The sequence below is a fragment of the Eufriesea mexicana genome, unplaced genomic scaffold (assembly GCF_001483705.2).
Source record: "Eufriesea mexicana isolate 0111107269 unplaced genomic scaffold, ASM148370v2 scaffold18152, whole genome shotgun sequence".
NCBI classification, from domain to species: domain Eukaryota; kingdom Metazoa; phylum Arthropoda; class Insecta; order Hymenoptera; family Apidae; genus Eufriesea; species Eufriesea mexicana.
In genome coordinates this window covers 207,343-219,573 of record NW_016925480.1, presented here as the reverse complement: position 1 = coordinate 219,573, position 12,231 = coordinate 207,343, and the positions used below count along the sequence as shown (strand labels likewise).

The following is a 12,231-nucleotide window of genomic DNA, read 5'->3' as shown; positions in this document are numbered from 1 at the left end:
TCCCTACATTTTATTTATTTTACATAAATAAGATAGTAAAAGATGATGACATTGCAAAAAGTTTAGTATATTCGTAAAAGAACATTATAAACTCCAAGAAATTGGAGTAAAATTTTTATAAGTGCTGCCATCTGGCCTCTGACATTAGACCCTTTGGTACAGAGCTTACAAGAAATGTCTTAGGAAAAATCTCATACATTGTCGATTTCGTAACCTCGACAATGAGTTTGCACAAACTTTTTATTCACACCCCCAAATACCCCATGATCCAAATATTTTGCCATCAACATAAAATAAATTTAGCATGCGAAGTGGAGGCTGACTTGCTAGTCAGAAACAGCGCACACGTACGTACCCTCATGTCGATTCATTTTCCGTTTAAAATCTCATATACGCCGATAGCGCGAAGTCTCGCGATCGAACAGTTTACGAAATACGATTACTGTTCGCCACTGCGTTAGCTCTTCACGTCGCTCAATGCAGCAGATACAATGGGAAAAACATTAATCGTCAAACAAAAAATTTTTCGTTAGAATTTCCAGCGTAAAACCTAACCCAACTAGGCTACCGTGACGTCACACTAGACCTACGCTCCCGGAGAACGTTGCGGGCAGGGTCTCTGTCATTACGGTGTTGCCACATTTGTAATAAATATACGTGGGAAATTCAAATGTCATAAATATGATCGCTTCGTTTTATATAAATTAAATCAATTTCATTTAGTTGTCTGAGCATTACAATTTCTTAAAAGAATAATATAACGTAAAGAATATTTTTATACAATAAATAATTTAATTACATATACTGTATTTGAAACTGCTTTCATTATTTGTATAATGTTATAAATAATTCAAGAAACATATATATAGAATTTATATGGATCTATATTAACTTGCTAAACATTTCAATTTTGTTAATGTTAATCATTCTGTACAAATTTAAGATTTTAACATATATTATACTTTAATTATTTGAAATATTCTCACTAGAACAATATTGACTACTCAGTTGACAATCTATTCTCATAGTTTGTGCCGAAATCTGGCAATCTAGCACTCCTTTTACGAACTTTTCCGAAAGATTCTCGTATGACTTCGTACTCTTTCGTATATAGTTGCAACTCCCGAAACATATTTTGTGAAGTTGCTTCTTTTATCGAACAATGGAGGCAATGGTTGGACGTGTTTTTGTATATGGAGGCAAGGGTGCTTTAGGTTCAGTTTGTATTTCAAAATTTAAGTCAAAAAATTGGGTAAGTAATAATAACAATCATAAATATTTACAAAACATAAATAAATTTAAATATTGTCTTTGTTTGATAGTCAATTAATTTCCTCATAGAAATTTTAACTTTTTACTAAAGTTTCAAAAAATAATATGTATATAAATGTTATTAATTAATTTCATCTAATTAAAAACAAATTATTGGTCATTTGTACATTAATAATTTATTTATTCTAGAGATATATTAAAAATTAATTGAAAACAACTGTTAGACAGTGATTTGTGAATGAGGAAATTTTACTTTGTAACATTTCTTTACGAAAAATAGCAGTATTATGTGTCTAGTTTCTAAACTATTTTATGTATTTGCAATATTTTATTTAGAAATTCAATATAATGAAAATATAATGAAAATATATACGACATTTTTCTAACATATGTCGACTTCGTAGTATTTTTGAATGATTCGTACATCTAAATAACAGACTAACATTTTGCGCACTGTTTTAAATGTTATAAAATATACTAATTTGTTTATCTACGATAATTATTGCATGTATATGTATAAATATTTATTTGCAAATTGTAATATATATATTTTTAAATGTATTTAAATATGAATCATTAATATTATTAATAATCATGTTTATTATTATAAATTTTACATAAATTTAAAAAAATACGATTTCTATAAAAATTAATGTTAACAAGAGTATATTTCCTGGTGTAATTTTATTCATCCTCATATACAAGTATATATACAACAAGAAATACATCAAGGCTATAGTTAATAAACCAAAAACTTTCACATAATTTATCTCTATAATGCCCATAAGATAAATTTTAAAGTCAATAAAATATTCAATTTAAAATTAATATGTATATTAAAGTTTTTAAACATATATGTGAGATATAAAGTTTTTAAATATTGTAACTAAAATTCTTATTAAGTTTAAACAAAAAATTGTTTATCTAAAACTATGTTAACTTCTAATCACAGTGGGTTGGTTGTATTGATATGAAGACAAATGAGCAAGCTGATGCAAATATAATTGTAAAACCAGAGAATAATTTACAAGAACAGGTAATTTTTTAAATTATTATATTCAATTAAATAAATATGTATACATGAAACTAAACACTTTTATTTATTAATTAGGAAGTTGATATTTTGCAACAAATTTCAAATGTGTTAAAAGGGGATAAACTAGATGCAATTATTTGCGTAGCTGGTGGTTGGGCTGGTGGAAATGCATCCCATAAAGATTTTATTAAGAACAGTGAACTTATGTGGAAACAAAGTGTGTGGAGTTCTACTATTGCTGCTAGCATTGCTGCCCACCACTTGAAAGAAGGAGGATTTTTATCATTAACTGGTGCTAAAGCAGCATTAGCAGAAACACCAGGGATGATTGGATATGGAATGGCTAAAGCTGCTGTTCATCATCTTACTAAATCTTTGGCCTCTAAAGACAGTGGTCTTCCAAAAGATGCTCTAGTTGCATCTATTTTACCTATTACTTTAGATACACCTATGAATAGAAAATGGATGCCTAATGCCGATACATCAAAGTGGACTTCACTTGAATTTGTTGCAGAGTAAATAAAATATTTTTTTTCCTTACATATATTCGTATTTGCTTTTATATTAATGGTATCTTATCTTATAGCCTTTTTTGGAAATGGTCACAAAATCAAGAACGTCCAGTTAATGGGAGTCTCTTGCAATTGATTACTAATGATAATAAGACAGAATTGATTACAGCTTAAGAAGAAAAGTATTACATTTTTGGACCAAGAGCATTTAGGTGTTTCCATGACAATATATATAACCATTACAAATGCTCCCTAATACTTTAAATTAGTGTGTTAATGCATTTCTAAAAGAAATATCAGAATATATTTGTACATATGTAAGAATATCTTTTTGTTTATTGATGAAGAAAATGTTTATATTAATATTTTTTTAACATGTCTAAATATGTTTTTAATATTTATTTTTATATGAATGTAATGTATTTTATATCTTAAAATATTGTACTTGCATTTTACTTTATGACTTTATCTGTTATATCAAGAATAAATATGAAACTGTAAATGAAGATACTGTTTTTGTTAGTCTCAAAAACCGGAGAAAAAAATTAAATAAAATATACGTTATAATCGTAGTATTTATTACAAAATTTATATATTATTTACATATATATTTATACTTTTCAGTTTTAATTTTAAAAAGTTATGATAATAATGTTTATAGTGAATTTTATAAAACATCGACTATTTTATTAAAATATATTTTACATTTTAGTAGTTTATTAATTATGTTTACAACAATAGCTATATGTTTTGACGATATTCATTTCAATCGCCCGGATAGCTCAGTCGGTAGAGCATCAGACTTTTAATCTGAGGGTCCAGGGTTCGAGTCCCTGTTCGGGCGAATATTTTTTTATTTTGCTGTACAAGGTAATCACACTTATGAGAAACCGTAAAGAATAAACTTTAAATGCACAAATATTAAACGGTACGATAAGTATCTTTAAAAATATAGTCAAATGTAATTTTTTATGTATTAATAGATATTAAACAACCTTATATTATCTTACATATAGGATTAAAAATATGAAATTACTACTTAATTACCATAAGTCATTTTATTTTGGTATATATATGTATGCAATAAAAAGTTTACATTTAATGTTTATTATAGATGTGAACAGAAATTGGCATAATTAGTTTTTTTAAAGGATAGTTTAATAATAACTTAATAAAAACGCATATATATACTACAGAAAAAGTAATTCTTTATTTTTTACTTTGATTATTTCTTAGGGGCAGGACTTAATAATTCGTCCAACATTTTCAATTCAGCTGAAACAGAAACAATAATAAAAAATTTAATATCATACTATCAATTTGTCTACAACTAAACATATCTCTTTTTACCTTCAATAAGCAATTTTTTCTCTGCTGCTAATTTTGCTTCCTTCATGGGTCTTTCTCTTTCTTCTTGTTCACGAAGTGCATTCTCTCTCTTACTAAATTTTTTTTGGAAATACAGACCATATACAATACCAGATAATAGGAAAGTCCATCGAAAAAACTATACAAGATCCAACAAAAAAATATAAAATATTTGTAATTTTTATATATATATTGTTACTAATTATCAATATTTGAAAAATATTTAGTACTTTGTATTTCGTACTTAATTTATTTTACGAAATATATTATTTCACTTACACTCATATAATATCATTTAAATAGGTTAGAAAATTGAATACAAATTCAATAGCAACTTGTCTTCAAATTTTATACTAAAGTAAAATAAAATATAAAATTTTCTACATTTATTTAGGCCAATATTTAGAAAGTTTATTGCATTACAAACTCATAACATTATGTAATATGATTAATTTAAAAGAACTTGCTCTGAACACTATTCAACTTTAGAACAAAAGAGAATTCTAAACAAAAATGTGACAAACAAATGGTATTTTACAATACCATATTTAAATGTACTTCTTTATAAATTTGTCAGTAATGATACTTACTTTAATTACAGGAGATACATTCAATGGTTTTACTGTTGCTTGCACAGACGACATTTTGCCAGTGGGAGAAGTACCCTGGTAATGATTTTTACTTCAATGGGCATGAAATATTTCCGCGCATTTTTTGAATATTGGACGTGAGAACTTGCAATAATGATTGCAATGCTGTTTTAATCTCAAATCAAATAATATTGAAATTTTAATGAACATTAATATTAACAAATTTTATTTTGTGTTACATCGTACAAAAAATTCACTTTACATTTTTACAAAATATACATGTTTTATTTCTATTAGTTATACCTAGATGGCAGTAAATACTCAATTCTCAATATCTCTCTACAGTATTTATACACATGTTTTGAACGAAGGATCGTTTAGATACCTTGGATATTTCTCAGCAGTAAGCAAAATGGCGCCATTGTGGTTAGTGGTGTCTTTAGCAATTTCTTTATTTTTAACTCCTTTTCTTATGTTTTTGCTTGCTATAATCTTTTTGGCATCTATCGGAAAATTATTTGGTGTTAGGAGATTGTATATAAGATTACTACTAGCACTTTTTGAGGTAAGACACGTAGAGAATAAATTACAAACTTTTCTTATTGTATTGTATTGTGACAAATAATTCAAAAATCGTGATTCGAATTCACAATGCTTACCTGATTCGTGACACATCAGCTTACGAATCAAAAATTATCACTAGTGTAATTTTGAATGTTATATTATTTTTTGACATTAACAAATTCTCTAAGTCAAACACGTGTTAAACATAGAAATATTATTCCGCAAATATAAGAATGTATATGAAATCTAAGATAAATATTTTGAATGTTATTTATTCTGATATTCATTCCTCTTCATTCATTAATTTGAATATTAAAAGTTGTGCTATTGTTTTTTAACAATAAAATATTTAATCGTTTCTAACAATTACACTTTAAAACCAGGTGTGCTTCGTATAATATCTTTTTAATAATCAACAAGTAGTAATAATTAAAAATTTACGTTACTTCATTCACAAGATATTTTCCTAATCTTTTTAATTTATCTGAATGCAAGCTTAATTCAAGTTTCTAGAATTCTATAAACTATAGTGCGATACAATTGTAATCAGAAACCACACACATTTGACAATAATTAACGTAAATGTCATTTTCGTAAAATTGAGTTTTGAATGCTTAAATAGTTATAAATGCTCTTGTACTAATGTTTTATTCAATACATATAATAAATATCTTAAAAATGTGTTTGGTCACATTATTGTCATATAAATATATTTTGTTCTATACATAATATATTTTCAAATCGTAAAAATTATTAATTCCTAAGTATTTAACATGTAATTTCTAGTTTGAAATAATCATTAATGAAATTACCATATTAGTAATTAATATAATGAAATTAACATTCCAATAAATATATTATCCTTATGTCACTTTTACATATATATTTTAACATTATTTTTTTGAGTTAATTTTATTTAGACATTAATTGATGTGTATGATGAAATATTATATTAGAGATTAACAGAAACGTACTTTAGTACCTCAAATGATGTTACATTTCACGTAACCAGTTCGTATCGATTTAAAACTGTTTCACTTGAAACAGTCAAGTCCTAAAACTCGATCAATTCGTATGGTCGAGTACCAAACGTTAAACGTTTTCACACTTAGTTCTCACTAGATTCTTGTATACCTTAGGTTTTTTTTAGGGAGTCAGTTGTCCGTTATAATCTTAAGAAGCAATTTCTTGAAAATTATTATCATGTTAATGAACTAAGATTAACCTTCTAGATGATTCTTTTCTCTCGGTTTGAATCGCAATTAATCTTGATCGTTTGTACCCATTGATAATCGTACGTTGAAATATTATTAAACAATTTAACGAATTTTTTGTATTTTCCTTCATTATTTTTCCCATTGTAAATATCATCTAATCAACGTAATTATTTAATTAATTATTCTTCGATAAGAATTGTCTTTTCAATGTAGATTGCTAAGTACAATAGTTTAAATCATATAGATAATCCTTCACTGAAATTAAATTAATTACTTATCATAGTTGGTTTACAAAGACGTTCGATAAAGCAACTTAATGTTACAAAAATTAGATCTGAATATGGAAATAATTATTCCACGATGATATAATCACGTAAACGGATGGATCAATATCAGCTTTAACATCATTTTTAAAGAGATAGGAGATATCACCAATTATTCAATTTCTGTCATACAATGGCACGTAGATATCAAAAGATTGGCCGATACAATTTTCTTGTCTTCAGAAAACTTTGTTCTACTTTATCAGCGGTCGTTCACCGTACATATGTTACGATAAAACGTGGATTTGATTTTATTTATAGGAAAGGCGTAGCTATAATCTTGAATATATCTTCAATAATAACGTGTGTTCACCATTTGAAAAAACTTGTCAAATATTTGGGAAGTTGAAATAATAATTAATTTATAGTATTTAACAAATTATTCGAATATTCCTAACCCCTAGTATTCCCATTTGTTATAGGGAATATATGTGAACAATTCGGAGATAGTATAATTCTAAAAGGTTACAAATTATGCACATGCTCGTTGGATAAAAAATATGTTTTAAATTATGCTTTTAATGATGTTTTCGTTCGTTTTCTTAGCAATCTCGCTGTGATTACGTCAGAAAGTGCATAATCCGATGACCAAAGATGTTGGTTTGTCAGGATATCTGTATTATAAAGAATCATTAAAAAATTAGTAAAGGTAAAACTAATTTATCAAAGTATCTTCACGGATAACATTTTAAATTAAATTCGAAATACCAAGTAGGTTTTTCAAGAATTAAGTCCACTTTACACCTGATGACTTTTGCTGATGTACTTGTAAATTAAATTTTCTATATGTTAGAAATATTGATTATACAAGGAATGATTTTGTTCACAGACAAGAAAAAAAGAATAAGGGCCGGTCACTGTTTCAAAAGTGATCGAAAGTCATGGATTCCAAGTGTAAAGTCCAAGAGATACGGCTCTCATTAAATCGTGTTTTTTTATCGATGGTGCTTTCATTAACGTTATCGGGTATTATAATGTGATTAATGCTACGATTCGTAAAATTTTAAGCAAGCACGTGTCTGAGAACTCTGTTTATTTCGAAATGTGCGTGCTCGTTGACAAATTTGGCTACGAATTTCATTTTCAGACACGATTAACGCGATGATAGTCGTAACGACTCCTTTATCAAAGATACCAGATTAACTCGGTGGCAAATGTCATGTGTCCTTGGTGAATTTTCAATTCGCGATATTTATTTTTTTTTCTTTTAACTGTCGAAGAAAAAGAAAGAGAATAGAGTAATTATATAACGTATTATTCGATATGGTGAAATAAAGTATGTTTATCGATACCCGATAAACAGGACCAATTATTCGCGTAGAAATCGGTAGAAATTAGTAGAGATTAATAACGCAGCCTAAATAAAAAATTAATTTAAAAATGTAACTTATGATATATTTGATTTTTTACAGAAATTATCGCGCGTGTTTAATTACTGTTGCTACAAACGATGGAGAGTTCATTTGGTTAACATTGAAGCCGATATCTGACTTTAATACATACGCGTATTTTGTCTTTATAGTATTACGAATTATGTAACAAATGATAGTATAGAATGAAAGTAATCTTTTCCTCGTAGATATTTTTTTACCGTTTCGCAATATTAAGATCAATGACTTGAAATACGTCATCATTAATTTTTTTCGCATTTATTCGTATTTAACTTAATGCAAATTGACATTACATCATGGATTTTAATTTATGATGTTAATTAAAAGAAGTTAATGGGAGTATTTAGTTTTTTTTAACTTTAGATGCTTTGATCTTTCTCGTGATGCAATTTAATATTTTAAATGCAATTTAACATTTTCAAATGTTTTGTACATAATTTGAATACAAAAATTATAATGCCGATGTTAATAATTATAATGCAAATATTCAAATTTTTTCTGTTTTTCTATTATATATTTATATTATACAAATTACATTTATATATTAATAATATTTAATCATAACTTATATATTTGTATAACAGTGTTCTGTAATAATTTTTGCGAAATGACATGTTTTATATTAGCTTTAGAATCCAAATATTTTTCGTCTTTTGTTTTATTTCGTAGTTTCTTATTTTTTGCCGCCTGTAAGTTTTTGAAGCGTAAACAGATCTCATAAAGAATCTCATAAATCGATAAATTTAATATTAACCATATTTAAAAAACTATTGTCTGATACTAACTTATCGTCAATAACTATTAAAGGATCAAGGTCTAAATAACTTATATTGCTAAAAATAACGTGTCCATACTTTGTTCCATCGTGATTCACGTTTCAAGTACTCACTTCTCGAAAATTATATCTAAACTTAATAGGTTCGTTGTTCTTACCCTGTTTTAAGAATTGTTAATCCCTTATTTCAATAAGAAATGTATGTCACAGGTTCCCTAAAATCATTCAAACTCAAATAATCGCATACTATATATCGGCTTTTGATTTCAGTATGGCAGGCAAAACATAGAGAGTGTGAAGAAGAGGAACGGTACTTGGAATGAGAATAACGAGGATGTGGATGAAGAATACGAGTCACGGCACGTCGAGAAACAAAATGTGCAAAATTGGAAAACGGAGAACAAAATGCAGAATGGTATGTTGAGCAATAACGTGATAGCTAGATCGACAGATCTGATCTTGGTACCCGAGCCTGAAATGCAGAACCATAAAAATCATCTTGAAGAAACAAAAACGAAGAGTTCTCAGACTGTAGGTGAAAATGAAGTAATTTTTGTTCTACATAATAATGTATATCTATGATTATTTATACGTTGGATTAAGACCATTTTTCTTCTAGACTCTTATCCGTAATGATTCATTTGAAACGTTAAAACGAGAGTTTACACCTGCGATTTGTTTGGATTATATTAAAGCTGGTGTAGAGGCTATTATCGAAGATGAGGTGACGTCTCGCTTCGAGGCGGAAGAGTTGAAGGTAATCTTTTTCCAATCTTTTTCCAACATATTTTAGACCTAAAAAGAATAAATTAAAATTGTATGATAGAATAAAAACTGTATGATAGAGTGAAATTTTTTGTTTCAGAATTGGAATCTGTTAACTAGAACAAATAGACATTATGAGTTCATTTCTTGGAAACTAACAGTGATATGGATGTGTGGATTTTTTATGCGATATTGCTTTCTTCTTCCTTTAAGGATATTCATTTGTTTTGTTGGAGTAAGTTTACTATGTCCTCATTACTTGACAATTCTGTACAAAAAGTTGACCCAGCTTAGTAGCATGTATAAATTTGTCTAATTTTTAATTTTGAAGAAAATAGATTAATATTTACTTTTATATTAACTGTTATTAAAAAATTCTGTCACATTAATGAGTCTTTCTCATTATGGAATTCTACTCATGTGGAATTGCCTAAATTATACCATATAGAGATTTCGTATTTGCAAATTAACTAATATCAAAGCTTCCTAGGTACTATATATTATAAATGCAACATTTCTTATTGGTTTGCTATCAAATGGTTTTATTAAACAATGGACATACAACAAGGCTAGTCTCTTAGCATTCAAGATAATGTCACAGTCTTTATCTGCTGCAATTACAATTCATAATCCCGAGTATAAACCAAAACCTGGAGGAATGTGTGTGGCAAATCACACTTCCACAATTGATGCGTGCATCTTATCCACACAGACCACATTTTCCTTGGTAATATATCATTATCAAGATAGTCTTTGTCTTTGTGTCTAAATTGTGTTGTTTATTAGGCATTGTTGTTGTCTTGGGAATTTGTGTCATTGTCTACATGTTGGTGGTTGTTTTCTAGTAATTGCATTAGGTTCTTTATATTACTTATTTATATGTGAATATTAATAATAAGTACTTCTTTAATATGTAAGGATAAATTTGATGATATTATTAAAATAACTTCAGACATTTTATTATGTCACTTTCCAAAGTAATATAACCTACAATTACCTACTGAAAGTAGGTAATACCCTAGTAAATGTTACAGGTAACAGTATCCTGTAACTTTGCTTTTCAGGTAAAGCTACTGAACATCAATACAGGAAGAATCATCCTTTCTCAGGTGCAAAGCTTATGGTTTACAGGTGATGTGGCTGACAGTATGTACTGCAGTTGTGGGCTACGTTCCAGAGGGTAGCTTCAAGCGATGGCTGAATTACAAAGTCTCCGTAATGTGCTTCGGTGTGTTGTCGAGCGCTCTATCGTCAGTAACTACGTATCATAATCCGGAAAATCGACCTGTTAGAGGCATTTGTGTCGCAAATCATACCTCTCCCATAGATGTTCTGATACTCATGTGCGATAATTGTTATTCTTTGGTACGTTTTCGTCATTTGTGGTCGAATAGGTCATTATATGCAAAAATTTTTATCCATTGAAATGAACATTCATTAATTGTTGACGCTTTTTATTGTACGCTCTGTATTTGTTTTACTGTATTATAATTTTATTCATGTTTGTATTGTATAAAAATATATACCATCAAAATTGTGTAATGGACGATTTATATTATTCAGTGGTGAATATTATTTCAGATTGGTCAGAGACACGGCGGATTTTTAGGGATTCTACAAAGGGCTTTAGCACGTGCTTCACCGCACATTTGGTTCGAAAGGTCCGAAGTTAAAGACAGAGAAGCAGTTACGAAACGGTATGCTTTTGATCTAAATATATACATATTACTTAGAATTTATTTCAATATTTTTACATGTTTTACAGATTAAAGAAACACGTTTCTGATCCCACAAATCCGCCTATTCTTATATTTCCTGAAGGTACTTGTATAAATAACACATCAGTTATGCAATTTAAAAAAGGAAGCTTTGAAGTAGGTGGTGTAATTTATCCTGTTGCAATAAAGGTAAGTGTATATGTAGCCATAGAAAATCTTTCCACAGCATCTCAGAATAATCACATTAATTCATTTCCTCTTCTTTTTTTTAATAGTATGATCCAAGATTTGGGGATGCCTTCTGGAATAGTAGTCGATATTCAATGATGCAATATTTATATATGACCATGTCGAGTTGGGCTATAGTTTGTGATGTATGGTACCTTCCTCCAATGTACAGGAATGAGGGAGAGAGTGCTATTGACTTTGCAAATAGGGTAAAGGCTGTGATAGCAAGGCAAGGTGGATTAGTTGATTTACAATGGTACTATATTTTATTTAAAAAAAAATATAATTCGTGATTATAAAGATTGATACAATGAAATTATTCTTTAGGGATGGTCAACTTAAACGTATGAAACCGAAAAAAGAATGGCGAGAAAAACAGCAAGAAGAGTTGAGTAAACGGCTTAAAGTTGAATAAATCGAGTTGTCTCTAGTCGTATTTTCACAATCGATATAATGTGTGATATTTTGCTTC

At 28.2% G+C, this 12,231-nt stretch overlaps 4 protein-coding genes and 1 non-coding gene across 8 annotated transcripts in view; 3 read left to right on the top strand and 2 right to left on the bottom strand.

The window, feature by feature from the left end:
- Positions 1–569, bottom strand: part of LOC108554272 (E3 ubiquitin-protein ligase KCMF1) — a 5,256-nt gene extending 4,687 nt beyond the window's left edge. For all 3 annotated transcript variants that reach the window (XM_017909480.1, XM_017909481.1, XM_017909482.1), the window contains exon 1: positions 356–569. In XM_017909480.1, coding sequence (XP_017764969.1) covers positions 356–371 — 16 coding nt within the window. In that variant the 5' untranslated portion in view covers positions 372–569. The remainder of the gene's footprint in view (positions 1–355) is intronic.
- A 550-nt stretch (positions 570–1,119) lies between these two features.
- Positions 1,120–3,066, top strand: Dhpr (dihydropteridine reductase). Its single transcript, XM_017909490.1, has 4 exons — positions 1,120–1,252; positions 2,225–2,308; positions 2,384–2,823; positions 2,895–3,066. Exons 1-4 carry the CDS (start codon positions 1,163–1,165, stop codon positions 2,992–2,994), a joined length of 714 nt encoding a protein of 237 aa, XP_017764979.1. The 5' UTR covers positions 1,120–1,162; the 3' UTR covers positions 2,995–3,066.
- A 525-nt stretch (positions 3,067–3,591) lies between these two features.
- TRNAK-UUU (transfer RNA lysine (anticodon UUU)) lies at positions 3,592–3,664 on the top strand. The gene has a single exon. It is a non-coding gene; the product is annotated as a tRNA-Lys (tRNA).
- Positions 3,665–3,953: 289 nt separating this feature from the next.
- Positions 3,954–4,938, bottom strand: ATPsynE (ATP synthase, subunit E). Its single transcript, XM_017909475.1, has 3 exons — positions 4,779–4,938; positions 4,171–4,327; positions 3,954–4,095 (listed from the first exon to the last, which is right to left on the bottom strand). Exons 1-3 carry the CDS (start codon positions 4,830–4,832, stop codon positions 4,046–4,048), a joined length of 261 nt encoding a protein of 86 aa, XP_017764964.1. The 5' UTR covers positions 4,833–4,938; the 3' UTR covers positions 3,954–4,045.
- A 236-nt stretch (positions 4,939–5,174) lies between these two features.
- On the top strand, positions 5,175–12,196 carry LOC108554267 (glycerol-3-phosphate acyltransferase 3-like). Of its 2 annotated transcripts, none has more exons than XM_017909474.1 (9): positions 5,175–5,343; positions 9,319–9,579; positions 9,668–9,805; positions 9,914–10,048; positions 10,945–11,178; positions 11,395–11,510; positions 11,579–11,720; positions 11,807–12,015; positions 12,087–12,196. In XM_017909474.1, exons 1-9 carry the CDS (start codon positions 5,191–5,193, stop codon positions 12,172–12,174), a joined length of 1,476 nt encoding a protein of 491 aa, XP_017764963.1. In that variant the 5' UTR covers positions 5,175–5,190; the 3' UTR covers positions 12,175–12,196. The 2 variants fall into 2 exon arrangements, with proteins under 2 accessions (XP_017764963.1, XP_017764962.1); XM_017909473.1 differs by lacking the exon at positions 10,945–11,178 and adding an exon at positions 10,304–10,540.
- Positions 12,197–12,231: the final 35 nt, after the last annotated feature.